Raw genomic sequence first — 27045 nt, forward strand, 5'->3', positions numbered from 1 at the left:
GTAGGATTTTGGTTCAGGTCCAAATCCAGATCCGGCCTATCAGTGGGATACAAAACATAAACTGTTCAGCCTGGCCGAGGTATGCTCTATACCGAGTGCCGTTCTAGTTGATTCCTGTAAGAAAAACAACCAAAAACTCGGTTTGCTTTACCTATGCCGACCTGACATTGTCCTGCCTGCTTACTCCTCACCCCCGTATATATTTCCACTGAGAATTGAGAAATTCCTGAGGAATTCCTGCCCTGACCTCTTGAGTCGGAGTGGCGACTTGGCCAGGATTGTAGCCTAGTAACTGCTTCGGCAGCACCAACGCTCGGCATAAGTAATGGAACATGATGCTGACGCTGATTATGGAGCTTCAGGAATGGGAAACCGACAAGATAAAATCACGAGTCACTTTTAATCATTTGTAAGTAATCTTGAAGTGAATTATATGGCAGTTGCATATATTTCAAATAAAACAAGGATGCCTCGACATTCTCAGCACACGTCATAACCCATTGGATCACATTGCAATCTCATAACGTTTGAGCACAGGGACATGTTTCGATACGGTTTATCCAAAAAGAGATTAATGCCATTCGACCTTCTCATGAGAATTTCATAAGATCTCACGAGAAACCAAACGACATTTCCGTTAAGGTTGTGAAGCAACTCACGTTTTACAAACACTGCAGATTTAGAGGAATTTTTTTTCGGCTTATACTCATCGCCCAATTTTAGCACAATATTTGCGAACCATGAGGCAAAACACCAAGAAATAACACTGTCGTTTAGGTTTACTCACAACCGCTCAGAAATTCCCAAACCAGCCAATCATAGCACCCAATTGAACGGAATGGTGTTATTCTCAAATAACGAATGTAAAAAGCAATCTCATTGCAAAGCAAGTTACGCGTGCAACTTCGAAACAAAACCAAGTGGGGGACAAAAAGGGCTCAATTGATGTTTGCAAAGTTAGCAACTAGAAACCATGGAGCCGTGCCAAAACACCAGCCGGATAAAACCACATTAAAACAAAAGAAAACCCCCCAGAAAAATGTTCTTTCCATCCATCTGTTATATTATTACAATCACAAAAAGGCAAAAGCTCGCTTAAATAAAATAATTTAACACAGTTTCATGTCAAAACCAGTTGGATTGGCATTAGTTTCATAGACTTAATATCAGAACAGCAGTTTTGCCATAAACAGTATGCTGCACACAAAGTTGGCGAGAACGAGGGACGCAACCCCAGAGACATTTGGAATCCCTTTGCAATGTGCAATTTCTCCTCCTTGCTGCGGGGTTATTCTTCCGCGTGTTCATTTCCGCGTAGCAAGTGCCCACGACGTCGTCGGATCTCTTCGAAAAGGCGCAAACGAGAATAAATATGAAACGAAATTGAATTTGCAAAAATTCTGTGTTCGGAATAAATCGATGGAATTCGTGTTAATCGATGACGGTCGTAAAGCCAAAAGTTTTGCAGTTCTATAACTGTTAAATAAGAAAAAAAACCTAAAAATTAAAGATAGACCTTTTTTCCCCCCGCCCCATCTCCGAACCAGTGAAGATCATCAATGGGTTTTCATGGATAGAAATAAAATCAAATAACCATATTTAAATAAAAGAAGCATAACCTCTGAAAGGGGGTACACACTCGACAATACAAGCTGCGGTAGGTACTGTGGCACGACTGAAGGGCGAGTCAACTTATCTCGAACCTTCGGGTCAACACTGCCCGTATCAAAGCAAGCGGAGCCAATCAAACCAAGCAGGGATAAAAACACCAACCTGGTGGCAAAGACATCGTTTCCCGAGTAAACCTTCAAACCAAAGCGACGTCAATTAGCAAATATATATATTACACACGATTCTATAGAATCTGCCAAACTCCATTATCTACAACGTTTATGTATACTGTACAGTAGAGTGTAGCCAACAGGAAATAGCATCGTCAAATGAGAAGTACACGTGGAAGGGGCCATCGACATACCGTACTACAGGTATGTGGAGGTGGAAACTTTGACACCGCACCAGAAATTCTCATGTGCTCCGTTTCTCCTCTCCTCTTAGCCATATCCAATACTGACCACCTATACAATTTCCCTTCTTACTCAACTGCCTCCCTCCCCAAGCAACCCCATTCTCCCTTTTCTCTCATCTGCATCCTTTAATTGTATCTGCTATCCTAATTTCTCCCCTTCCTTTTTCCTCCTACCCAAATCCCTCCCCTTCGCTTTCATCTATATCTATTTCTCTTTTGATCTCTCTCCTGGTTTTTTTTGGTACATAACATGTAGATTGCCCCCAAGAATGCAGCAAGAAAAAAAAAAGAATATATGAGCTGATTGCTACGTTGCAAATATTACAAGAACTGTTTGTGGATTAACTAAGCCCAGTAATTGTGCTCACAATTGAATGATGGAAGTACTTTGTTTTTCAATTTCCTGCCACCAAATTGCCACCAATTGCGTATCATCGGGGTGATCTTCGCCGTGACCTTAAGCACTTCTCCGAAAGACAGACATTCACAAAGAAGAGAGACTTGTGCGCTAATGTATTGCTGGCACGGAGGACAGGGAGAGGGTGTAGATTCGACGTCAGAGCATTTACTGAAGGCCTGGAGTGTGCCGCACGGTCCTCAGCACCCTATCGCTCACTACGGTGCAACAAAGTGATTTTCGTCCACTGGAGAAACATCGTCACCTCTTTGAGATGTTGATGGTGAGCTGGGAAGTTTGTTAGAGTCAGCTTCAGAGGCTCGAGCCGCGAGGAGGGCCGAAGCAAGAGAGGCAATGGCGGCAACTTCGTCTGCAGGAATAAGGTTGAATTCGTGAGCAAAGACAAGAAGGTGAGAGATGAGCGTGTTGAGGTGAGGATGCAAGCCGAGGGAGGCTGAGGTAGAGAAGTGAGCAGTGGCCACGTGAGCGGCCACGTGAAAGAGGAGCCGAAACACCCTCCGTGCCACCGCTTCAAAACAAGGTAGGAAATCTTGCCCTGCACGCAAAGAATAACCCCATTACAAAGGTCAGCACAAAACAAAAAGCTCAAGGAAATAAAATATATATGTTATATGTTACTATATATGAGGTGACATGTTGCCCATAAAGAGCATTTCATTTATAATCCTGTAAATGTGCTGCCATGTTGATCAAAAACAAAATGAGGGTACTGTCTTTCCATGCACATCCTTGTAAGATAATATTTATAACACACTCCCTGATAGGAATTAGTTCCCAATATAGTATGGAATATTTTGGAAAGTTTGCTAGGAATGTCCTTTGACAGCATAATAGTTACTAACTGTTAAAACTGCTAAGGTTTCTCGGTGAAGTAAATCGACGAAAATATGTCGGACAGAATTGACTGAATAGTTTGTGGTTATATGTGTGTGTGTATATATATATATATATATATATATATATATATATATACACTGTATATATAGTACACTAGCTTGCCTCGGCTCGCTGCACTCGCCTCAACATGCGTCGTTACTGAGGAACGGGCTTATTTCAGCTGAGGATAATGACTACCTGAGTTGTTGTGTTGTCATGATTTACACCAATCATAAAACAATTATTTTGCACAAATTTATTTGTAGTGTTTGTGATATTACATTTTTATAAGCAATTTAGGTTGAAAAAACAAAACAATTAGAAAAAGAACCCCTGAGCACATACATAGGGGCAGGTGCAGACTGGAAGTTTGGGACGATTACACCTCACCACCACATAATTTAAAACACCTCCCCACCACATAATTGAAAACACCTCACCACCACATAATTTAAAACACCTCACCACCACATAATTTAAAACACCTCACCACCAAGTATTTTAAAACACCTCACCACCACGTAATTCAAAACACCTCACCACCACGTAATTCAAAACATCTCACCACCACGTAATTTAAAACACCTCACCCCCACATAATTTAAAATACCTCACCCCCACATAATTTAAAACACCTCACCACCACGTAATTCAAAACACCTCACCCACACGTAATTCAAAACACCTCAACCCCACGCAATTTAAAACATCTCACCCCCACCTAATTCAAAACACCTCACCACCACGTAATTCAAAACACCTCATCCCCACGTAATTCAAAACACCTCACCCCCACGAAATTGAAAACACCTCGCAGCCATAAAACACGTAATAAAAACACCTCACCACCACATAATTCAAAATACCTCACCACCACGTGATTCAAAACCACCACCACGTTATTAAAAAACACTTCACAACCACGGAAACAAAAGTTTGAGGGAGTCGTTAAGTGACAACACAGACACTGCCGAGATGTGTAGATATATAGATAAATGACTGTACCCGAGTTGCCGTTTTGTCATGGTTTACACCAATCATAATTCAAACAATTATTTTGCACAAATGTATTTGTAATATACGTGATATTACCTTTTATAAACAATTGAAGTTGAAAACTTAAGTTGAAAAAAAAAAATTCCAAAAAAAAAATAAATTTGGAAATTTTTTCAAAACAATACCCTCAGGACATACCGACGGGAGACACATGTGCATACCAGAAGTTTGGTACGATTTCACAAATGTTTGAGGGAGTAGTTCAGTGACAACACAGGACAAGACAAGACAGACACTGCACAGATATATATATATAAACACAACATGCATTTTAAGGCCATGCTCCCTGCTAGAGCGGGGGTTAGCCTTGCGGTCCCCATGACAATCTTCTCCATTTTGCCCTATTTTCTGCATCTCTCCTTGTTAACCCCCTTGCCCGCATTTCTTCTTCCACCATCTTTAGCCAAGTCTTTCTCGGTCTTCCCCGTCCTCTACTTCCTTCTACATTAACTTCCATCACTCTTCTCAACCAGTCACTTTCATCCTTCCTCAATACATGACCAAACCATCTCAACCTGTTCCTCTTCACAGCATCAATCACAGGCAATATTCCCATCATCTTTCGCAATTCATCATTTGTCTTCCTCTCTCTCAACAATGATAACAATAGATATATATATATAAAGATATATATATATATACGTAGATAGAGTATATATATAGTATATATATAGTATATACTGTATATAGTATATATATAGTATATATATAGTATATATATATAGTATTGTTACAAATTTGGGTAGTGATGTATGTAGAGCAGAGTAGATCTGAGTAGGTAACATGCTTCGACTGTCGCGATAGGGAATCTACCTGTAATAAGTTCTGTGTGTTTAGGCATTTTGTTGGTTAAGGTGTATAATTGTGAATCTACCAGGAGATTCGGGTTATAGGTAGTGTAGGGGTTAATGAGTAGAGCCCTTGTATGTCTCACCTGGTAATCAAACCTTTGTCCCTTATGGCACTGCAGACCACATAGACACTAGTTAGGACCTTTCGTACAACATTAATGATACCCTTCCCCCCTGACATGACTTAGGAAGAAATCGGGCTAGGACACCGCCGATAATGGCCGCCACCATTTGCACCTCCGAGAGGCCTACTCGCCTCGCATAGCACGTGCTGTGACCAAGGAATAGGGGATGGGAGTGAGAGTGGCGCAGTGGGCGTGCCCCTGGACGAGCCGGCGAGTCGGGAGAGGCTCTGATTGGCAGGACAGTGCGCCAAAGCTGACGTCACCGGCCAGGGATATTAACAGGGGCCGAACGCCATTTCGGGGAGTTGAGAATCACGCAGCCCATGAGTCACGAATTGGTGTTGAGTTGAGACGAGTTCACTCCTGGCCCCTGGCAGTTCAGTAGAGAGTGACATTCCTGAGTCGAGAGCAGTTGGATTCGTGGTCGAGAGTTAGTTTTGCAGTGCGCAGTTGGCAGTGAGCAGTTGAGAAACGAGTTGGAAGGACGAGACGTGCAGTCACACCTGCGTTCTCTCCGTTCCTGTCTTTTCGTGCTTCGTGTGGGGATCGACCTCGTGTGAAGCCGCTGGCCTGCGTTGGGTGCTTTGGAGCTTGGTGCACGGCCCTCGTGGGCGGCGAGAGGATCGGAGCTTGGTGCGAGGCCTCGTGGGTACATCGGGGCCGAACGGAGCCGCGTGTTGGACGGCAGCCAAAGCCAACGACGTGGCCAGATAAGACCGAGCTCTGCGTACACTGGACACAACGAGACATTTTATTTTGGTATTCATATCTCCCCTGTTTGTATTTGATATCTGGTGTGCGGGATCCCGAAGTAGGATATTTTATTACCGGCGCGTGCTTTTTACTGTCTTTGCTTTTCCTGAATAAACCCTTATATTATTTTTGTACATATATCTGAACGCAGTTTACCGGGTGGTTGATTTCAATAGTTAAGGCTGCGGGGACTCTCGCCGCTTCCCTCCCGCTTAGGCTAGGGGCTTTAGGTTTTGGAATCCGCCATTGAGTTTCCGCCTCGGGAGTTAAAGCCTTCGTGATCGGCAATCTGCAACTCTGGTGTTAATCGGAGTTACACGACAACTGGTGTCAGGAGTGTGGGATTCGAACCCGTCGGACAAATATTTTTTTTGTCCGTGGCGAGACCGACATGGTCGGGCGTACATAGCGCCCGACGTTCGAACGCAAATTTTTTTATAGGCGAGGCGGAGAAATTTAATAGTCAATTAGGCATACGGAGCACGATATCGCGTCTTCGACAAATTTAAATTTTGTGCTTTTGGAAGTAAAATAATACGCGCGTGGGAAACGACCTTCCGAAAAGCAGATGTCGGAGATCGACGAAACGAAATGGAGGTACGTAGCGAGGCCTCCGTCAGCGTAGGGAGTGAACCGGAAATAGTTGGGGTTGAGAATAGCGATGGAACTTCCCCCGCCGTAGAGACGATCCCAATGACTTTCCAGGACCATGCTGACGAATTCATTCGTATATGTAAAATACTGAGAGATTCTGCGGGCAAAGGAAGCCAAAACGAACGAATTGAGTGCCCAACGTGAACAAACGAATGAAATAATGAAAGAACAAAAGAATGATTCAAACAGGGCACAGGAGAAGCCAAAGGTGGCAAGGTTAGAATTGGAACGGTGGGAAGCCAAATTGGGAATGGGAGAGAGTACGGCCTATGCAGATGTGCATGGGGCTCAGGAGCCGGGAATGGCAAAATTGGGAATTGCACCGGAAATGGCAAATGAAGTAAATGGGGAGACTGCAGGTGCAGAGGTGGATGGTGAATGTCCACAGGTGGATGTGGAATGTGTACAGGTAGATGGGGAATGCCTGCAGGTAAACGTGGAGTGTCCACAGGTGAGCGGGGAGTGCCCACAGGTGAATGGGGAAGGAAATTTGGAATGTGAGAATTGTAATGGGGAATGTTTCCCACCTGGCCTGCAGGTTTGTCGAGACCGGGTGGATGTCACAACACCTCAACAGGGGGGATGAATTGGAATTGGTGCAGCACCAGGGCGGTGGTGCAGAGCAAGTGGGGGTCCGTGCAATAGAGCCGGACCGGGTATTTATTGGGGATATTGATGAAAGCCTGGCGGGGTCAGAAATGAGTTGTGATGGTATTGATGGGGATGATGATGAGCATGATGGGATTCAGCGGCTGGGGACCTGGGACAGTCCCATAGAGGTAGGGGTAGGGTTTGACCAGGCCCAAAGGCGTCTGGGTAATGAGGTGAGTCGGTCCGAGGAGGTGGTTGTGGTGACCGTGGGGACCCTCACCGTGCACAACAATTGGGAACAGGAGGCTCCGAAATTGGATACCCAGGTGGGGGAGTGTTTTGACTCCGGGCTGGATTTGGACCTTGGAGGATCGGGGGATAGAGCCTCTGAAGATTTGGTCCCCGTAGGGAATTTGGACCAGCTGCAGGGAGGGGCAGAACAACCTGTGGGAGTTGTTACCTGCAGCTGCGGTTTGGGGCAGGAAAGCAAAATTTCTAAAAGGGAATTTAAAATTAAATTAAAATGGGAATTTGATTTGGCGCAGCCATGGGGAGAGTTGGTCCCCTGGCTGCGGAATTTGGACCGGGAGAGGTCATGGGTGATGGCCTCGGGCATAAGTTGCCCCTTTCAAAATTTGGTATTGCCAGCCAGCTGGGGGGCTGTGCTGGCGAGACTTGGACGTGGGGTCCAGCTATGGGTGTCATGGTACGACCTGGGCCCCACGGGGGGGGGGGGGGGGGGGAGGTCTGGTGGAGTGTGGTGTCCCTTGTCCGTCGGGGGGGGGGGGGCGGTCGAGCGGGTGGCTCGGGCCGACAGGGCCACTGGACCCTGGTGGGGGTTAAGACCTCCAGGGGGGTCCGAGGTGGTCTCTCAAGTCTGGGATGGCAAATATTGAGGACCACTAGGGGGAGATGTTGTGGGTCACGCTTTGGTGGTGGCACTGCGGACGGCCAAGATGGGCCTGATGTAGTGACCACCCGGGCATGCGGCCTGGCACCCTCTCCCTGAGACTTTGGGACAACCAGCATGTGTTACCTGACATGTTGTGTTGGTCTATGGACGCGGGTCAAACCGAATGGACAGGAATGAGACAGCCTGCCGGACAACCATTGGGGCATCTGTGGAACGTGATGGTGTGAGAGTGACCTTCCACAGATGCTCCGTTATGATTTATGGACTCTCGGGTTGGGAAGAGAGCCATGGGGTTGGTGAATTTGAGATGTGTAACGAGCCGAGCATATGGGCCATGCTCGGCTGGCATGTGTATGGCAAAGCATCTTTCTTTGGTGAGGTTAGTGAAATGTGAAAAATGTTTGGCATGGGTAATCTGTGGTTTAGATGCAAATTTAAGGGTGAATTTTGTGAAGAGAAATGGTGGACACTGTATAGTGACGCCATTATTGATCCACGTGTGTTAGACCAAAGTGTTGGAGGCTGTGAAAAAAATTGATAGGGTAGCAGGACAGCTTTCAACTGGTTGCAGGGGCAACTGTGCTGATATTTTGGACGCAGGATCATGGGGATGTAGTTGTGTAGCCTGGGGGTCAACGTGGTGCTATGCGTGTCCGAGGGGTGTGGACCATGTCTTCTGGGTGGGTCTCCTGGTGGAGCATGGCTGTCGACTGGACCTTAGTGTGGTCAAGTGTGGGTGAGCACTGGGGGGCTGCGGTTCTGTGGACTAGGGGATGAGAGGGCGGTGTAGGTGACGTGAGGGGAATGCCACGCACTGCGACCGTCTCCCCCAGGGCCGAGGTTGTGTGTGCGGTAGTGTGTGTTGTTGCAGCAAGTGCTCACCACATTGGCCAGCTGGGGCTGGTGCAGATGTGTTCCTCGCAGGGGGGCCGAAGGATGGATGGTGGGTCGCACCCTTATGGACACTCATGGGCCATGTTGGCGTTTTGACTGCTCACCTTGTCCCGATGACCCTTGCACGGTAGAGGTGCAGAGCTGTCGTGGCCACAGATAGTTGTGTAGTGAAGATCACCGTTGGATGCGGGTCCACATACCTGCCAGTATAGTGGGGACAAAAGAGAAATTTGGAGAAATTTGATTGGCCCACTGATAAATTTTGGGATTTTGTGGGTGGATTGCACTTTACTTGACCAACCGGAAGTTACCTGTGCATCAAGGTAGAGGTAAGGCCTTGATGGTTACTGTCCCAGGCTTCAGGACTTGCTTGGTAAATTGGGGGACATGTAAGTTGGAGTTGGGAGGTGGGTGAGAGTGATGACATGGCCGGTGAGGGGATGGAATGGGGGCCACACAGTGTCTTGTGGGTGGCGTGTGTTTATGTGTAGAGGTGATGTGTTTCTATGTGGTCGTGAGGTTGGAGAAATATGAGCGAGTGATGATTGTTGAGTTTTGGAAATGTACTTCTGGAAATGTGTAGTGGTTTAAATGTGAATGGATTTCACATGTGGCAGGCCATGGCAAAGCTTTGAAACATCTTTAGTACCATCTATGGAATTGTGCCGTGTTGTGTTGAGAATTGGATGGCAGCGGGGGAGTAAGTGTGTTTTGGGGATCTTGTGGGTGGGGAAGGTGTGTGTGTCCGCAGGTACAGATCAAGCTCTGAGGAGCGATGCCTGCGACCCCCCTCTGCGGCAATTACCCCTGGCAGCCAGTGGTAACTGGAAATTGGAGCTCGTCGGTGGAGGGTCTGGTTGGGCGCCGTGGGGATTTGGAAGTCCCCTTGTGACCAGTGTTGTTGCGCTGAAGCAGGAGGCCGCGGAGGAGCCTGGTGTGTGTGGAGACCCTCACCGGCGAGGTAATGGCGGAAAGGGGCTGTTGGGCTGTCATGGGCCAAGAGGTAAAGGGGGGGGGGGGGGCAATGAACTTGTAAGTCGGTAGACTTGTTTTGGGACTGCGGGCACCACAGCCTGAAGCGCCCCCACCATCTTTTTGTGCGGTACCTCCCCGCTGCCAAGTTGAGGAATGCACACACATGAATATGACATCAATGCCATGGTCCTGCAGGGGGGTGTATTGAGTAAGTGCTTTGTTGACTTTTGAAATGCCTTGATGACTTGTGGAATGAGTATGAGTGGATAAGGGGTTTGTGTTGAATGAATGTGGGCGAAATCCACCGAGCCATGTCACTCACCTGCAACATCTGGAAAGAGCCCGTGGAAATTTAGGGGGTGCATTGGGGATGGCCCCGCAGGTAAGGTTGCGTCTTGTGGCATCCACAGTGGGACGCAGTCTGTAGACCGGGGTATGTAAAAATGTATAGAGTTTTTGGAATTTTCTGAGTAAGTGGCTAAGTTTGTGGTTAAGTTAGTGTTGCGTGTTGTTTGTTTCCTCCCTCCGCAGGAGCAATGAAGACCATTGTAAATACATGATTGCATGGCTGTTAAGGGGTTTAGTTGCGAAGGAAGTGTAGGTAGGTAGTCCGACTCACTTCCCACAGCCCTTCCTGATTTATTTCATAGGTTAATCAAGTGTGTGACAGTAAGTGTTAAGGCTGGAATGGTAGCGCCTGCAGTGAACCTTGCAGGAGCTACGGTTCCAAGGGGGGGGGGGCTGTTACGAATTTGGATAGTGATGTATGTAGAGCAGAGTAGATCTGAGTAGGTAACATGCTACGACTGTCGCGATAGGGAATCTACCTGTAATAAGTTCTGTGTGTTTAGGCGTTTTGTCGGTTAAGGTGTATAATTGTGAATCTACCAGGAGATTCGGGTGATAGGTAGTGTAGGGGTCAATGAGTAGCGAGAGCCCTTGTATGTCTCACCTGGTAATCAAACCTTTGTCCCTTATGGCACTGCAGACCACATAGACACTAGTTAGGACCTTCAGTACAACATTAATGACGCCCTTCCCCCCTGACATGACTTCGGAAGAAATCGGGCTAGGCCTACCCGCCTCGCATAGCACGTGCTGTGACCAAGGAATAGGGGACAGGAGTGAGAGTGGCGCAGTGGGCGTGCCCCTGGACAAGCCGGCGAGTCGGGGGAGGCTCTGATTGGCAGGACAGTGCGCCAAAGCTGACGTCACCGGCCAGGGATATTAACGGGGGCCGAACGCCATTTCGGGGAGTTGAGAGTCACGCAGCCCATGAGTCACGAGTTGGTGTTGAGTTGAGACGAGTTCACTCCTGGCCCCTGGCAGTTCAGTAGAGAGTGACATTCCTGAGTCGAGAGCAGTTGGATTCGTGGTCGAGAGTTGGTTTTGCAGTGCGCAGTTGGCAGTGAGCAGTTGAGAAGCGAGTTGGAAGGACGAGACGTGCAGTCACACCTGCGTTCTCTCCGTTCCTGTCTTTTCGTACTTCGTGTGGGGATCGACCTCGTGTGAAGCAGCTGGCCTGCGTTGGGTGCTTTGGAGCTTGGTGCACGGACCTCGTGGGCGGCGAGAGGATCTGAGCGTGGAGCGAGGCCTCGTGGGTACATCGGGGCCGAACGGAGCCGCGTGTTGGACGGCGGCCAAAGCCAACGACGAGACCAGATAAGACCGAGCTCCGCATACACTGTACACGATGAGACATTTTATTTTGGGATTCATATCTCCCTGTTTGTATTTGATATCTGGTGTGCGGTTTCCCGAAGTAGGATATTTTATTACCGGCGCGTGCTTTTTACTGTCTTTGCTTTTCCTGAATAAACCCTTATATTATTTTTGTACATATATCTGAACGCAGTTTAACGGGTGGTTGATTTCAATAGTTAAGGCTGCAGGGACTCTCGCCGCTTCCCTCCATTCCACGCGCTTAGGCTAGGGGCTTTAGGTTTTGGAATCCGCCATTGAGTTTCCGCCTCGGGAGTTAAAGCCTTCGTGATCGGCAATCCGCAACTCTGGTGTTAATCGGAGTTACGCGACAGTATATATATAGTATATATATAGTATATATATAGTATATACAGTCACGTGAAAAAGTAAGTACACCCCATGTAAAGTTCTGACTTTTTCAACATATTTCAACATACAGCTATTTGATCTTCATTTCAACAATATTGATAGATAAAGGTGATATAATATAACAAATATCATAAACATTTACATTTTGTAGTCCATTGTATAATTTAAATAAACATAAATGCAAATTTCGCATGTGGAAAAAGTAAGTACACCCTTGGTAAGTAAGTAAGTACACCATAGACTTTGACTATAGACTATAGACTTTGCTCATTTATATGACTTGATCCTCACTAACAACACGGCAATACCCACATTGCCAACAAATAAGTCCCGAGATAAATTGCACCTCAAAAATTGATGTACCGTATTATTTTCACATGTGGAAGGTCCACATCTCAATAAAAATTTTAAATCATTAATGAAATTGATGTTAAACATTACATACGGTGACTTTCCGCATCTTTGCGTTGTACGTCACGTGATGCTTGACCCATACGAGATCACCTTCTAAGTAACGCAACCCTGATCAGATGACCCAACTTGTTATGACTATCGCTAAATCTATTGCTGATCCTTGGTCCGTAAAATATTTGTTAATTTTAATATCTTACTTGGAACTTCAGAACAAGATAACCTCCTCATAGACAGTGGGCCAAGCCTCCAAAATCTGTCTAGTTTTTGACTTTCGTGACCCACCCTGAAATTCCTGAAACCATATCTACCTGAAATATTGCAAAGATTTAGATAAAAAATCACTTAGAAAGAATTCACAACTCGTCAGTGCAAAAAGTTGCACATTAATTAGTTATGCTAATTAGCAAAATCTATAGCGCCATCTTGTGTCCATTATTATACAGTGTACAACTGAATGGGAATTCTAAATATAAAGTATGTAGTCTATGTAGAGATGGGGAAACCGTCCAGGAGTTTGGGTGATCGAGGTCCTACACCACCCTCTCACACCTACACACACACACACCTACACATACACACACACCTACACATACACACACACCTACACACACACACACACACACACACACACACCACACACACAGACACACACAAATGATTAAAAAAATTTTTTGCCAGAAGATGGCCATTCTAATTTTAATATCAAACTGAGTGATATATATATTTTTTCATATATTTTTACTTGGAACTTCAGAACAAGATAATATTTTTTTTTCATTCTTCATGAAATGAAATTAATTATCAAACTAGTTATTCAAGCTCTTATTAAAAATGAATTGGAATGTTATAAAAAATAACATTTATGAAAAAATTAACTTATTAAAATCTTATTAAATTGGTTCACGAGCTATCAAGTGACGACTATCTATATTCGTTATGGGTGTGTGTCTGTCTGTGTGTCTGTCCACAGCATAACTACCCGATGATCATTTGATCTTGATGAAACTTGGGTGGGAGGTTGATATCACGATCTAGTTGTGTCCTGCCGAGAGTGGGCGTATTGCGCCCATTGTGGGCGGAGCCACGCCCGAAAAAGATGTCTTTTTAGGGGGTAATCGATTTCAAGCTACATCTTCTCCGAGGGGTTTGGCGGAATCTGACAGGGGTTTCAGTATTTGGTTAGGCCAATGTCATGTGTCTAGCCCCACGGAGCTCCATTTTTCATTTTCGCCGCAAGGTCAAGGTCACAAGGTCACGAAATTTAGAAAAGTCAATTTTTTAATGGTTTTATTACATTGTTCGCTTCCTAATAGGGTGAAATGTCGTACATGTTTTTATATTATCACATACATCATGAAATACAAGTTTTCCAACAAATTTCAGAATCTTCGACCTTTGACCTTTGAAGGTCACAAAGGTCAAAGTTTCAAAGTTGTCGGAATCAAACCGAATTTTCGGTATTGTGTAGCTAACTAACCTCATAACTGATTATACATTATTTTCTATCATTTCAAGGTCAGTAGCCTTCGTTTTGACATTTCAAGGTCACAAAGGTCAAAGTTTCAAAGTTGTCGGAATCAAAGCAAATTTTTAGTATTGTTTAGCTAACTAACCTCATAACTGATTATACACATTGTTTTCTATCTCATTTCAAGGTCAGTAACCTTCGTTTTGACATTTCCGGGCCTGGCCTGTTCAGGCCTGTTTCGGTTATAGTCCGTCCTTTGTCATTGAATACTGATCGCTCTTGAACCATCGTCGTCTCCTTACTTGTCTTATTTAAAATTATTAAATAATGGAATCACTCTGCTGTGTGTATTGACGACACGCATGAAGCAAAACCCCGAAGAACTAATATCAGAATCTTCGCCTTCCATGGCTGCATCTGACTACATGTAAGTCGCCATGACAGCTGCGCCAGCACTGTATGTACAGTCTGAAACGAAGCGCACGATTGGCTGATTAGCGCTCACTGCCACTCGTGGCCTATGTTACATGTGCTGTGATTGGACAATATTTATTAAAAAGATCGTCAGCATTTTGGGTGTTTTTTCCACATTTTGAAAATATGTGCAAGTTTTGTGCTTGACGAGTTTCAGATATTACTTCTGTAATATTTTTACACAACATATTATAAATGCAGGTAGATATGCGATGTGGGTCACGAAAGTAAACAAAACGGGTTCGGCCCACGGTCTATCAGAAGCACGAAACTTTGGGGGGGACATGAAGAGTCTGAAAGTGGCACAACGCCTATGCCTCATGATGAGGTTGCCTAACTAAACCTCCAAAACGATGTGCCAGCATTCATGGTGATGAGATTTGAAGCAATATTTTGAGAATAACTACAGTAAGTGTGTGCAATCAAAGGGAAAAAATAAATTGTGGTGAGAGACAGCAATGACAAAGAAGAGACCATATTTAGTGGGGAAGATTGAATCATCCGTGAGGAGACGCTGAGTTGCTGATAGTGCTAGGTCGATGTATTGTGGAGCCGTCACTCGGACCTTTTTGCTGCGTTCTCCATCTTGCCAGCAAAGCTGCCTGTTGCATTACAACAAAACATTACCAACTCAAACCGCTTCTTCTTCTTCTTAAGTCGGCTCTCAAGTTGAACCTGCTTCAATGAAACTAAAAAAGAAAACCCACAATTACATAAAATATATTAACTCGGGCTCATCCCTTCCGCTGCTCCCCCTCTCCCACCCCCAAAAAACAAAACCCCTCACTGCTGCTCCTGTTAGTGTCCTCAGTCGTTCTTAATCTATATTCCCATTCCCTCTGCAAACCCCTCTTATTTATCTTCGATGATGGTTGATTACCAGTTCTGCTTTTGTCCCGATAACTCAAAATTTTAAATGTCGCTTCTATTCCGATATCCCACCAAAGCTTCTCTCCCCATCCTGGATCCCACCAACCCTTCTCTCCCCATCCTTGATCCCACCAACCCTTCTCCTTCTCTCCCCATCCTGGATTACACCAACCCTTCTCTCCCCATCCTGGATTCCACCAACCCTTCTCTCCTCAATCTGGATCCTACCAACCCTTCTCTCCCAATCCTACATCCCACCAACGCTTCTATCGACATCCCTGATCCCATCAACCCTTTTCTCCCCATCCTGGATCCCTGCCCTATCTTACGTGTTGCCAATGCTCATACAAGGACAGCTCTCAGCATTGCAGAACTCACTCACACAGCTGAACTGCAGGTTGATCAGATTGAAGAACATGGTTGCTGAAACAAAGACAACAACAAAGAGAAATCTGTTCATAATTCCTTATTTTCACACCCAAAAGGATAATAAATAATGAATAAAATAAGTAATGATGAACACACTACCATTAAAATCACACCACTCCCTCTCCAACCTGCAATCCCACCGCTCCCTCTCCAACCTGCATATACCACCTCTCCCTCTCCAACCTGCAATCCCACCGCTCCCTCTCCAACCTGCATATCCCACCTCTCCCTCTCCAACCTGCAATCCCACTGCTCCCTCTTCATCCTGCAATCCCACTGCTCCATCTTCATCCTGAAATTCCCCTGCTCCCTCACCATCCTGAAATCCCACCGCTCCCTCTCCAACCTGCAATCCCACCGCTCCCTCTCCAACCTGCAATCCCACCGCTCCACCTGCATATCCCACCTCTCCCTCTCCAACCTGCAATCCCACTGCTCCCTCTCCAACCTGCAATCCTACCGCTCCCTCTCCAATCTGCAATCCCACTGCTCCTTATCGAACTTGCAATCCCACCGCTCCCTCTCCATCCTGAAATCCTACCAATCCCTCTTCAACCTGAAATCTGACAGATCCTTCTCCAACCTGCAATCTCACCATTCCCTCTCCTTCTACATCCTGTGCTCTCTCTAACTCTCATTTCAAAATGCCCTCATTCCTCTCTAAAAGTCTCTCCTGCCCTCCCCAGTCTCCTCCTCCTCTTACCATGGCTTGCAAGCCATTCTCTGCGTTCCACCAGAGGCGGTAAGCGGCTGAGCAATACTAGGTCGCTGTCAGTGACTCGCGCTGAGAGCAGCTCCGGGTTCAAGTACAGCGAGCAAGCACCAGTTCCCCATGCGCCAACCCGCTCCTTCTCCCTCTCAGGCCGAGCCTTCTTGCTAGCAAACATGGTTGGGCAAGAGAAAGGGACAACAAAGAAAAGGCAACAATGAAACTTTCAAGTTGTTGTGCAATTGAAACAACTATAATAATAGCACAGTAATTGATAGATATTTTCCACCAGTCTGTCTGTCCTGGGCGGAGCTTCAAAATCAACCTGCCGCCACTTATTCGCTCCATGTCAGTTCTCGGGTCTCATCAGCCTCTGGTGGACAGGAACTTTCGGACCTGTTCCCTTGGGGAATTGTTTATTCTTAAGCTCTAGTCAGTGTGTGTTTATATTTTCGAGGTCCCTCAAGGTGTTATAAATGAAAATAGACAGGCAGACCTATGAAAATAGAACATAACGTTTTAACAAGTGCATGTGCTGGCACAAAGGCTTGAGCCCGAGTCTGTGGGGGAAACCACGCTGCCCAGTAGGAATGATAATTTAGAGGGCAAAGTACTGATGCACACAGCTTTATACAGAGACAATTTGAGATTTTCAAGGTGTAAGACAGCTAAATTATCATTATAAAATAGTTAAAAGATATGGCAAGATAAAAAGGTGTTTGGGCTATTTTTTTTGTCATGTTTCGTGTGTTTCATACGTACTTTTTGATTGCTAGGCTTGTTGAGTGGTGTTGTATAGGATCTAAACAAAGTGTTGTTACACATCCCCCTTAATTATACCCATTCTTATTGGGGAAAATTCCCCACTATCCGTCCGTCGTTTCATTGCAAGTCCAACTTTTCTGGAATGTATCTTGGACGTATAGCGAAGAACCCTGTAATATGTATTGTAAGGACCATGTGTATGCCAGCGAATAACAGAAACTGTGCATTCCCTTGGTACGTTTCTCCTCTACCTCTTCTCCTCCCCGTCTCGTTCCAATCTGTCTGTTGATTTTTTAACTTTAATCTAACACGTCACGAAGATTAGCACAGTAAAATGCCCGCTGGAGCACTTCCAGTGGCTTCACTCGTGCTAACAGAAATAGCTCTAGAAAGGACCATTTAGGACGCATTGCGCATCTGGATTTATTGAAACATCAGTGTTCATCCCCCGACCTGTAATTCTCTCCGTCAGTCGAGTATAAATTACACGGGCTCAACGACTGATGTTAATTACTCAATTTTTATTTATTTTGCATTCTCAGATCATGAAAACGAACTTTGCGTGTTAGTGATCTGCCTCTGGGCTACCAAGAAATGTTCGATTCTGACTTAGAGTCAACTTTCAAGGGAACTCCCAAAGGGAACACTTCTGTTAAGAAATATTTCAACCTATCTTACTTGTATTATAAATACTGCCAAATGCCACAAAAAGACACCCAATGGGCAGAAACAAATCAGATGCAAAGACAATGGCAGTCTACAGATCACTTGAGACTCAAGAGTAGACACAGGCTCGGCTTGAGCATCAACGTGCAAGAGAAGCAGCCTCCTGGTCAGCTGAGCCGACAGGGCAGACACAGGTTCTGGTTGAGAATAAACGTGCAAGACGAGTAGCTTCCAGGTCAGCTGAGACCACAGCGCAGACACAGGCTCGGGTTAAGAATAAACGTGCAAGACAAGCAGCCTCCATGTCAGCTGAGACTACAGAGAAGATGCAGGCTCTGCTTGATGATCAACGCGCAAGACGAGCAGGCTCCAAGTGGGCTGAGACTACAGAGCAGACACAGGCTCGGGTTGAGAATAAACGTGCAAGACGAGTAGCTTCCAGGTCAGCTGAGACTACAGTGCAGACACAGGCTCGGGTTGAGAAGACGAGGAACCTCCTGATCAGCTGAGACTACAGAGAATATGCAGGCTCTGCTTGACGATCAATGTGCAAGACGAGCAGCCTCCAGGACCGCTGAGACTACAGAGCAAATACAGGCTCGGGTTGAGAATAAATGAGCAAGACAAGCAGCCTCCAGGGCAGCTAAGATTACAGAGCAGACAACTCTGGTTGAGGATCAACTGCAAGACAAGCAGCCTCCAGGGCAGCTTGTTTTGCACCCTTAGAAGGTGAAGCATTTCAATAAAAGTCCAAGCGCATTTTATAACATCCAAGATTGGTAATTCATACCAAACCACAAGGCCAACATTGCCGAATTCGCCATGCAGGAAATATTACATATTTCATTGAATTTCCCCGGGCAACGCCGTGTACTTCACAACTAGTATTAATAAGGCAATTCTCTGGATGTATGTACAGTATTTTCAGCCTATAAGTCGACGTGGAGTATAAGTCGAATTGGCAAATTTTCCCATTTTATTTTCCTTCATTCATAGATAAGTCGATTTGGAGTACAAGTCGAAGCTAGATCAACAATGATAGTTAGGAAAACTGACATTCAGGACAGTGTACTGTAGGTGTTAATTCCTCCGGGACACTCACAACACATCGCTAGCTAACTACGGTACTTCCAGGGTCAAGAATATTAATGAGCTGTTTTGTGCATATTATTTGAATTACTTGTGGGGCGACCTTTCGGATAAATTCTGAATCAAAATGGTGTTTCAGCTTGTTTGTTATCATATAGGGATATGGTATTTAAAACAAGCTACATAATCATTATTTGTGCTGGCTCATAGCACATTAACTTTTGTCGCAGTTCACTACTCCGTTCACTACTACTTCTGTCGCAGAAAGGTGTATGCTGCATGTGTGAGAAGTGTTATGATTTATGGGAGCGAGACATGGTTATGAACGTAGAGCAGCAACGAAGGCTGGAAAGGGTGGAAATGCGAATGGTTCGGTGGATGTGCAGAGTATCGTTGAGAGAGGAAGACAAATGATGAATTGCAAAAGATGATGGGAATAGAGCCTGTCATGGATGCTGTGAAGAGAAACAGGTTGAGATGGTTTGGTCATATATTGAGGAAGGATGAAAGTGACTGGTTGAGAAGAGTGAAGGAAATGAATGTAGAAGGAAGTAGAGGACGGGGAAGACAGAGAAAGACTTGGCTAAAGGTGGTGGAAGAAGAAATGCGGGCAAGGGGGTTAACAAGGAGAGATGCAGAAAATAGGGCAAAATGGAGAAGATCGTCATGGGGACCACAAGGCTAACCCCTGCTCTAGCAAGGAAAATGGCCTTAAAATGCCTGTTGTTGTTGTTGTTGTTGCAGTTCACTACTCCTTAATAAACATGAACAGTGAACACCTGACACATATTGTAATACAAGCACTCCATGGTTGTTCACCTAGCTTGCAGCCGCCAGTAGCCTTCTTGTTGTTCTCAACACAATATTTGTCTCTGTACAAATAAATAAAGTATTCGTATTTCCCCTGTGTTCTGATGGTACAATCTCTCGGCACCTCGGTGACGACTTCTCCACTCCGGATTTGCCGCGGCCCATTTCATAGACAGCTCTACTGAAGATTTCTTGATTCCAGATTCCCTACGCGACTCACACTGAAGCTCCATCAGGGCGGAGGGAGCACCGCATCGCTTCGGGCTTAACTCCCCAGGCACAAATTATTCAAGCAGACCCTCCAAGATATGAAGGCTTGCCTCGCCCTTCCTGTAATCCCTTCACTCCACACCTGCACCTTTCCTTTTAACGTGTTAAATAAGGTGATGCAAAATGGCAATAAACTTCTGAATTTTTTTTCTTTTATCTTCAGCCCATATATTATATCTTTATTTTTACCTCTGCCACCGAAGGTGGAGGGAGGTTATGTTTTCACCCCTGTCTGTTTGTCTGTCTGTCTGTGAACAAGATATCTCAAAAAGCTGTGGACAGATTTGCACGAAATTTGGCGGAGAGGTAGTGTATGTGACAAGGAAAAAATGATTAGATTTTGGTGAGGATCCGGATCCGGATAGTAGAAATTTTTCAAGTGTTTCTTCAACATTGGGAGACAGGGCCGAAAACGATACATAGCAGGATATCTCAAAAGGTTGTGGACGGATGTGGACGAAACTTGGTAGACAGGTTGGGTGTGTGAGAAGATCAAATTGATTCGATTTTAGTGAAGATCTGAATATGGATTCGGATACGAGAATTATTTAATTTTCTAAGTGATTCTTCACCATTAAGAGATCGGACAAAAGGCGATATACAACATGATATTTTTAAAAAGGTGTGGACGAGTTATGACTAAACTAGGTGGATGAGCTGGTTATGCGACAACAAGTCGATGAGATTTTGGTTCAGGTCTGAATCCAGATCCAGCCTATCAGTTGGGATGCAAAACATACACTGTTCAGCCTGGCAGAGGTGTGTGCTCCACTGAGTGCCGTTCAAGTATTTAAATTGAACTGGAGACTTCAACACTGTAGAACACAAATCGCCTTCTTGAAACTTTCAATAACTTCCGTTTAGCATTGCAATACTTGGACAAAATATTACAGCATTTTAGTCATCTCAACCAAGATCAAATAAGTGCTCACTCTCAGACAAAATGGCGGCTTGAAGGACATATAGATCGCGCTCAGAAATGCAATAAGCAAGAGTTGAAATGACCCTTCTCACGTCATTTTTCTCAAGACTACGCAGGGTAAAGTGTCTATGAATTCTCTAGTTGCTACACTTTCAAACATCAATGTTCTTGATGATCTACTGAAATCTAAATAACCCGATCAGGTGACAACTTGTACATACAGTCGGACTGTACATACATACAGCGAAAGAGCTGGGACAAACAACAGATCAGAACACAACATAACAAAGGGAACAGCAGGAGAAAGGGGAAACACTAGCAGCAGGGCGAAGGGATAAAGTCGATGGAGAATGACAGCAAGGGATGCAGGTAACGATGAGAGGTAGGGGAGACAAAATGGATACATGAGCAAAATTTTTGGGAGGGGTAGGGGTGGTTTAACGGGTGTGGATAAGATCATGGTTTTGGATGGGGGGTGACTTGAGATGGTGGTGAACAGGTGACTTGAAGCCCTGGAGGGATGAATGAGAATGAAGAGTGTGGAAGGTGGTTTCACAGGCAGGAAAAAAGCGGAATAAATGAGTGGTGGTGAGCAGTAGTTCTGGGTTTAGGCAGTTTCACTAGGAGGGGGTTGATGGTGGACTGCGTGCATCTGCAGATACTTTGGGAGGAAGAGGGACAAAGCAGAGAGAGCGCAGAGGGGGCAAGACAAGAAATGAGGTGGAAGAAGACAGAGACCAGTGACGTGTTGGCAACGGCGACATGATCGGCCTATAGACTCAGATTCATCGCAAGAGATTCCATTGATCTTGAAAGCCTTGGTTTCCATGTTGACAAGCTGAGCAAGATGTGAGGCAGGGGGAGCCAGCCCAGAGGGGAGAGCAGTACTCCATCAAGCTGTGGATGAAAGCCTTGTAGGTGAATATAAGCTCAGGTGTGCCAAGGAAGGACTTCGCATGACGGAGGATGCCCAGTCGGCATCTGGGTTTGGAGGCCAGCTTTGAAATGTGGCTTGCCCAAGAGAGATCATGGCTGAGAGTGAGACCCAAGTGTTTCAATGACTGAACCTCTTTGAGACGGTTGTTGAGAAAGCAGGTGGGAGGGTTTGCTGTACGGTCCTTTCAGAGAGAGAGTGTGTGATTTCTCAGGATTGAAAGACATTGTAAGTGTTTGACCAGATTGTGATTTTGTCAAGGTCTGAGGAGAGGGAAGAGGGTGCTGCTTGTCTGTCAGAAGGATGAAGGATGTCACAACAGAAAGTGCAGTCATCAGCAAAGAAATGAAGAGGATTTTCCAGAGTCAGAGAGGTGATTGATGAAGATTAGGAATAGGATGGGGTCCGAGAACACTGCCTTGCGGCACTACAGCCTTGACATGGAGAGCAGAAGAAAGGGTTCCGTCGAGAGCCACATGATGGCTACGAGAGTGGAGGAAGTCAGTAACGTAAGAGTGGAGCTTGGGAGGGGGGGGGGGGGGGAGTAGGGGGCATAAGATGCATCGCAGGGTATTTCAGCCAATATATATATCAAATTATAATTTAAGTTGTCCAGCCTAATGAGCGCCGTGATGTCACCGACACGTACGTGCGCTTTTCCTGCCAAGCTCCAGAAGAGCCATCCGACAGTGCGTAATTTGGATCTTAGTTCAGATACTGCCATAAGTGCATCCAAAAACTCACAGTTACCGACCTGGTTTCACCCTTGTTGGGGCTTCATCAGGGCAACGCAGTGAGACCTGCATACACTTATGACTGAAAACCTTTCGGTTATATACCAGTCATTATGCGACTTCATACCTAACCCCCGCTCTAGCGGGGAAAATGGCCTTAAAACGATCATTCATTCATTTTCATACCATGAGTGGTGAACCACCATTAAGGTATCCCATCCAGCTATGCTGTACCTTAATGGGAGCGATAAGCACCGCCTGCCACACGGTACATTATCTCTGGTATCCACTTGTTATATGGAGTCACCTGAATGCGGCTGGGAGTAACCAATCAAATTATAATTTAAGTTATCCAGCCTAAAGAACGCACGCTGTGATTTAAACATCACCATCACGTACGTGTGCTTTTTAGGTAACATACAGTCATGTGAAAAAGTAAGTACACCCCATGTAAAGTTTTGACTTTTTCAACATATTTCAACATACAGCTATTTGATCTTCATTTCAACAATATTGAGGGATAAAGGTGATATAATATAACAAATATCATGAAACATTTACATTTTGTAGTCCATTGTATAATTGAAATAAACATAAATGCAAATTTCGCATGTGGAAAAAGTAAGTACACCCCTACATTTATCACTTCTTCAAATACCTAAAATTAGAATCAGGTGCACCAGCTCAGGTGCAAATGTGTTTTGTGTGCAACAAATCAGAACATCGTTGGAGAGTATCTTAGGAACCTGTCTCGTTTAAACCTCAGACATTTAGTTTGGTTTGCTCTTTGTTGTTGAAGTGTGCGGCGTCACCATGCCTAGATCAAAAGAGCTCTCTGAGGCCTTCAGAAAGAAGGTTATAGATGCCTACGAGTCTGGGAAGGGATTTTAAAAGATCTCCAAACAATTTGAAATCAATCATTCGACTGTCCGGAAGATCATTTACAAGTGGAGAAGATTCCAAACAACTGCCAACTTGTTCAGGCCAGGCCGCCCCAGCAAGTTCAGCCCAAGAGCAGACCGCAAGATGCTGAAATAAGTTTCTAAGAGCCCCAGAATGTCATCATGGGACCTACAGGTAGCTCTTGCCACTGTTGATGTCAAAGTGCATGAGTCTACCATTAGAAAGAGGCTGCAGAAATTTCATCTACATGGGAGGTGTGCCAGGAGGAAACCTTTGCTGTCCAGAAAGAACATCAGGGCAAGACTAAAGTTTGCCAATGAACACCTCGGCAAAGACCAGCACTTCTGGAACAATGTGCTCTGGACAGATGAGTCAAAGGTAGAGCTATTTGGCCACAGTACCAGAAGACATGTTTGGCGAAAACCAAAGACAGCATTTGACCACAAGAACCTGATACCAACTGTAAAGCATGGTGGTGGAAATATTATGGTTAGGGGCAGCTTTGCTGCATCAGGGCCTGGGCAGCTCACCATCATAGAATCCACTATGAATTCTTCATTGTACCAGAGGGTGCTTGAGGATAATGTGAGGCCATCTGTCGGAAAGTTGAAGCTCAACCGAAGGTGGACCTTGCAACATGACAATGACCCTAAACATACCAGTAAATCCACCGAGGAATGGCTGAAAAGAAAGAAATGGAGGGTTCTGGAATGGCCAAGTCAAAGCCCGGATCTAAATCCTATCGAGATGATGTGGGGGGATTTGAAACGAGCTGTGCATGCAAGAAACCCCTCAAACATCGCACAGCAGAAATAATTCTGCATGGAGGAGTGGGCAAAAAATTCTCCCAGTCGATGTCAGAGACTGGTAGACAGTTATAAGAAACGCCTACTTGAGGTTGTTTCTGCCAAAGGGGGGAATACCACCGATTGGAGCCAAGGGTGTACTTACTTTTTCCACATGCGAAATTTGCATTTATGTTTATTTAAATTATACAATGGACTACAAAATGTAAATGTTTCATGGTATTTGTTATATTATATCACCTTTATCTATCAATATTGTTGAAATGAAGATCAAATGGCTGTATGTTGAAATATGTTGAAAAAGTCCAAACTTTACATGGGGTGTACTAACTTTTTCACATGACTGTACATGCGCTTTATTCACAACATGCGCTCATTAGGCTGGAGAACTTAAATTATAATTTGATTGGTTACTCCCGGCCGCATTCAGGTGACTCCATATAACGAGTGGATACCAGAGATAATATACCGTGTGGCAGGCGGTGCTTATCGCTCCCATTAAGGTACAGCATAGCTGGATGGGATACCCTAATGGTGGTTCACCACTCATGGTATGAAGTCGCATAATGACTGATTGATATTGATATTGATATATATATATATCAGTCACTATGCGACCTTCATTTCATCAGTGGAGAACCGCCAGCAAGGTGTCCCATACAGCTGCTGCTGCACCTTGCTGGGAGCGATAAGCACCGCCTGCCACACGGTAACGTTATCTCTGGTATCCACTCATCATATGGAGTCGACCACACCATCATATATATATATACACATGCTTTACTGTAACTGGTACTTTACTGTAACACATGCTTTACCTTTACACCAGGGACTTTGATCCCTGGTGTTGGTTTAGCGGTTAGGGTGCCGGCTTAGGATCCGAGGATCCTGGGTTCGAATCCCGGTCGATCGCTGAATTAACGCCAGGGGGGTAGACTCAGCCTGTCATCCTTCCGAGGTCGGCAAATTGAGTACCAGCTTGCTGGGATGAATGATCCCGGTGCGTACCCCGGTTTAGAATAGGTACACCGTATACCTGCGCATCGAAGAGCGTGACCAAGGGTTGGCGTCAGGAAGGGCATCCGGCCATAAAAACATTGCCACAAACAGGGAACCATGATTGTCATGGGGCCCGCAAGGCTAACCCCCGCTCGAGCGGGGAAAATGGCCTTAAAACGATCATTCATTCATTCATCTTTACTGTAACTACACCAATAACACAGTGATGTAGAATGTTGATCGTTATAACCCAAGTTAGACTTATTTAAGGATCCTGGAGGAAAATCCTATCAGGTTCATTATGCTTAGCAACTCAGAGTGCGTCATTTCCGGTCTCCTTTGTAAAACTAGTACAGGTATCGCTAAATTGACCAGCTCCCTTTATTGTGCCTCTCCGGACCATCCTGTGGATCCTCATTGGTGAATACCTCAGCTTTATCCGCCGCCGCAGACACTATTCCGTTGTCATGGTAACAGAGATCTCCAATAGATTTCCTTCCTCACTTTGAATTCACCAAGAGCAAGAATGCAAATCCAGCAAATCCAGACGTCTTGGAATTATCTTTCACATCCGTTACCAATGCTGCTCATACTCGGGCCTGGGTCCATGCGGCGTCCTTCTGGTAACAAGATAACGAATTTATTTATGTCTTTTCAAAATGAACACGACGCAGGGAGCTTGAGAAGCATCTTCATCGATAATCGAACATTTCCCTGTCTCCATAAGAATAATCAATCTCAATCCACTCAACTCTTCCTCCTCCATTTCTCGTCTCTCCATAAACTCTCTTGAACTCCTCCTGTTGGCTGTTGGTCTGATGTGTGTATTGCTTCACGTATCGCGGCCTCGTCGTGGACCCCGCCACCAACCAGGCTCGTCCGACCACCCACGTTCCCACTCGCGGTCGACTCGAACATCTATAGACACTCAAAGCGCCTCACCCCATCAGCCAGTCCATCACGCGTCCTCCAGCAGTCTCCGAAACGAGTCCACTTCCGCTTCGCTCTGGAGCCTGGACGTGACGTGCCGTGACGTGATGACGTCACCCCAGGAAACGCCAACAAACCGTTTGATTCCTCGTTACGTCGTTGAACGTCGTTAACTTCTCCATGTTTTCTTCTTACGGCCTTATATTTCGCGAATGTCACTGACAGTTATTTTCATTCGTTCGACTTCCAACCAGTCGAACGAACTCCCAAACGAGATTTAGACGCTTGGTGATAAATATTGCGAGAATTTACGAAGCATTCATAACGTACCAAATGTAAAATATAAAAAATAATAACGTTTGATTCCTTCCGGAGAATTTAATATCGTGTTCCCCACATTAAAATGTCACGTGGTACTGCTTTTACACCGCCTATAACCAATCCTCACGGAAATACCAATACTTGATTGACATCCGTTGATTCATATAGATAATGTATATTAACTTACGTTTCCATAATGCTACGGTCGTATCAGGTGACGCTATATATATATGGAAAATACATTATTATTCATTCCAAGTGAAGGTTATGACTTTTATATTGATGTTTTCCTTAAAATTTTCTTTGGCCTTTTCATTAAAGTCCAGT

General features: G+C 45.2%; 1 protein-coding gene across 2 annotated transcripts; it reads right to left on the reverse strand.

The window, feature by feature from the left end:
* Positions 1–383: 383 nt before the first annotated feature.
* Positions 384–26805, reverse strand: LOC137438631 (MOB kinase activator 2). 2 transcript variants are annotated; one of them, XM_068133851.2, is made up of 5 exons: positions 26410–26805; positions 16564–16736; positions 15761–15854; positions 15036–15163; positions 384–2979 (listed from the first exon to the last, which is right to left on the reverse strand). In XM_068133851.2, exons 1-5 carry the CDS (start codon positions 26424–26426, stop codon positions 2642–2644), a joined length of 750 nt encoding a protein of 249 aa, XP_067989952.1. In that variant the 5' UTR covers positions 26427–26805; the 3' UTR covers positions 384–2641. The 2 variants fall into 2 exon arrangements, with proteins under 2 accessions (XP_067989952.1, XP_067989951.1); XM_068133850.2 differs by having other exon boundaries at positions 26220–26475.
* Between the last annotated feature and the right edge of the window lie 240 nt (positions 26806–27045).

Source organism: Myxine glutinosa, chromosome 13 (assembly GCF_964187855.1).
Source record: "Myxine glutinosa chromosome 13, kmMyxGlut1.1, whole genome shotgun sequence".
Taxonomy (NCBI): domain Eukaryota; kingdom Metazoa; phylum Chordata; class Myxini; order Myxiniformes; family Myxinidae; genus Myxine; species Myxine glutinosa.

Coding starts and splice junctions, on each gene's coding strand:
- LOC137438631 (XM_068133850.2), bottom strand. CDS start 26,248: ATGGAGAGACGAGAAATGGAGGAGGAAGA. Junction 15,855..16,563: donor AGAATGGCTTGCAAGCCATG/GTAAGAGGAGGA, acceptor TCTTTGTTTCAG/CAACCATGTTCTTCAATCTG. Junction 15,164..15,760: donor TGTATGAGCATTGGCAACAC/GTAAGATAGGGC, acceptor GTAATGCAACAG/GCAGCTTTGCTGGCAAGATG.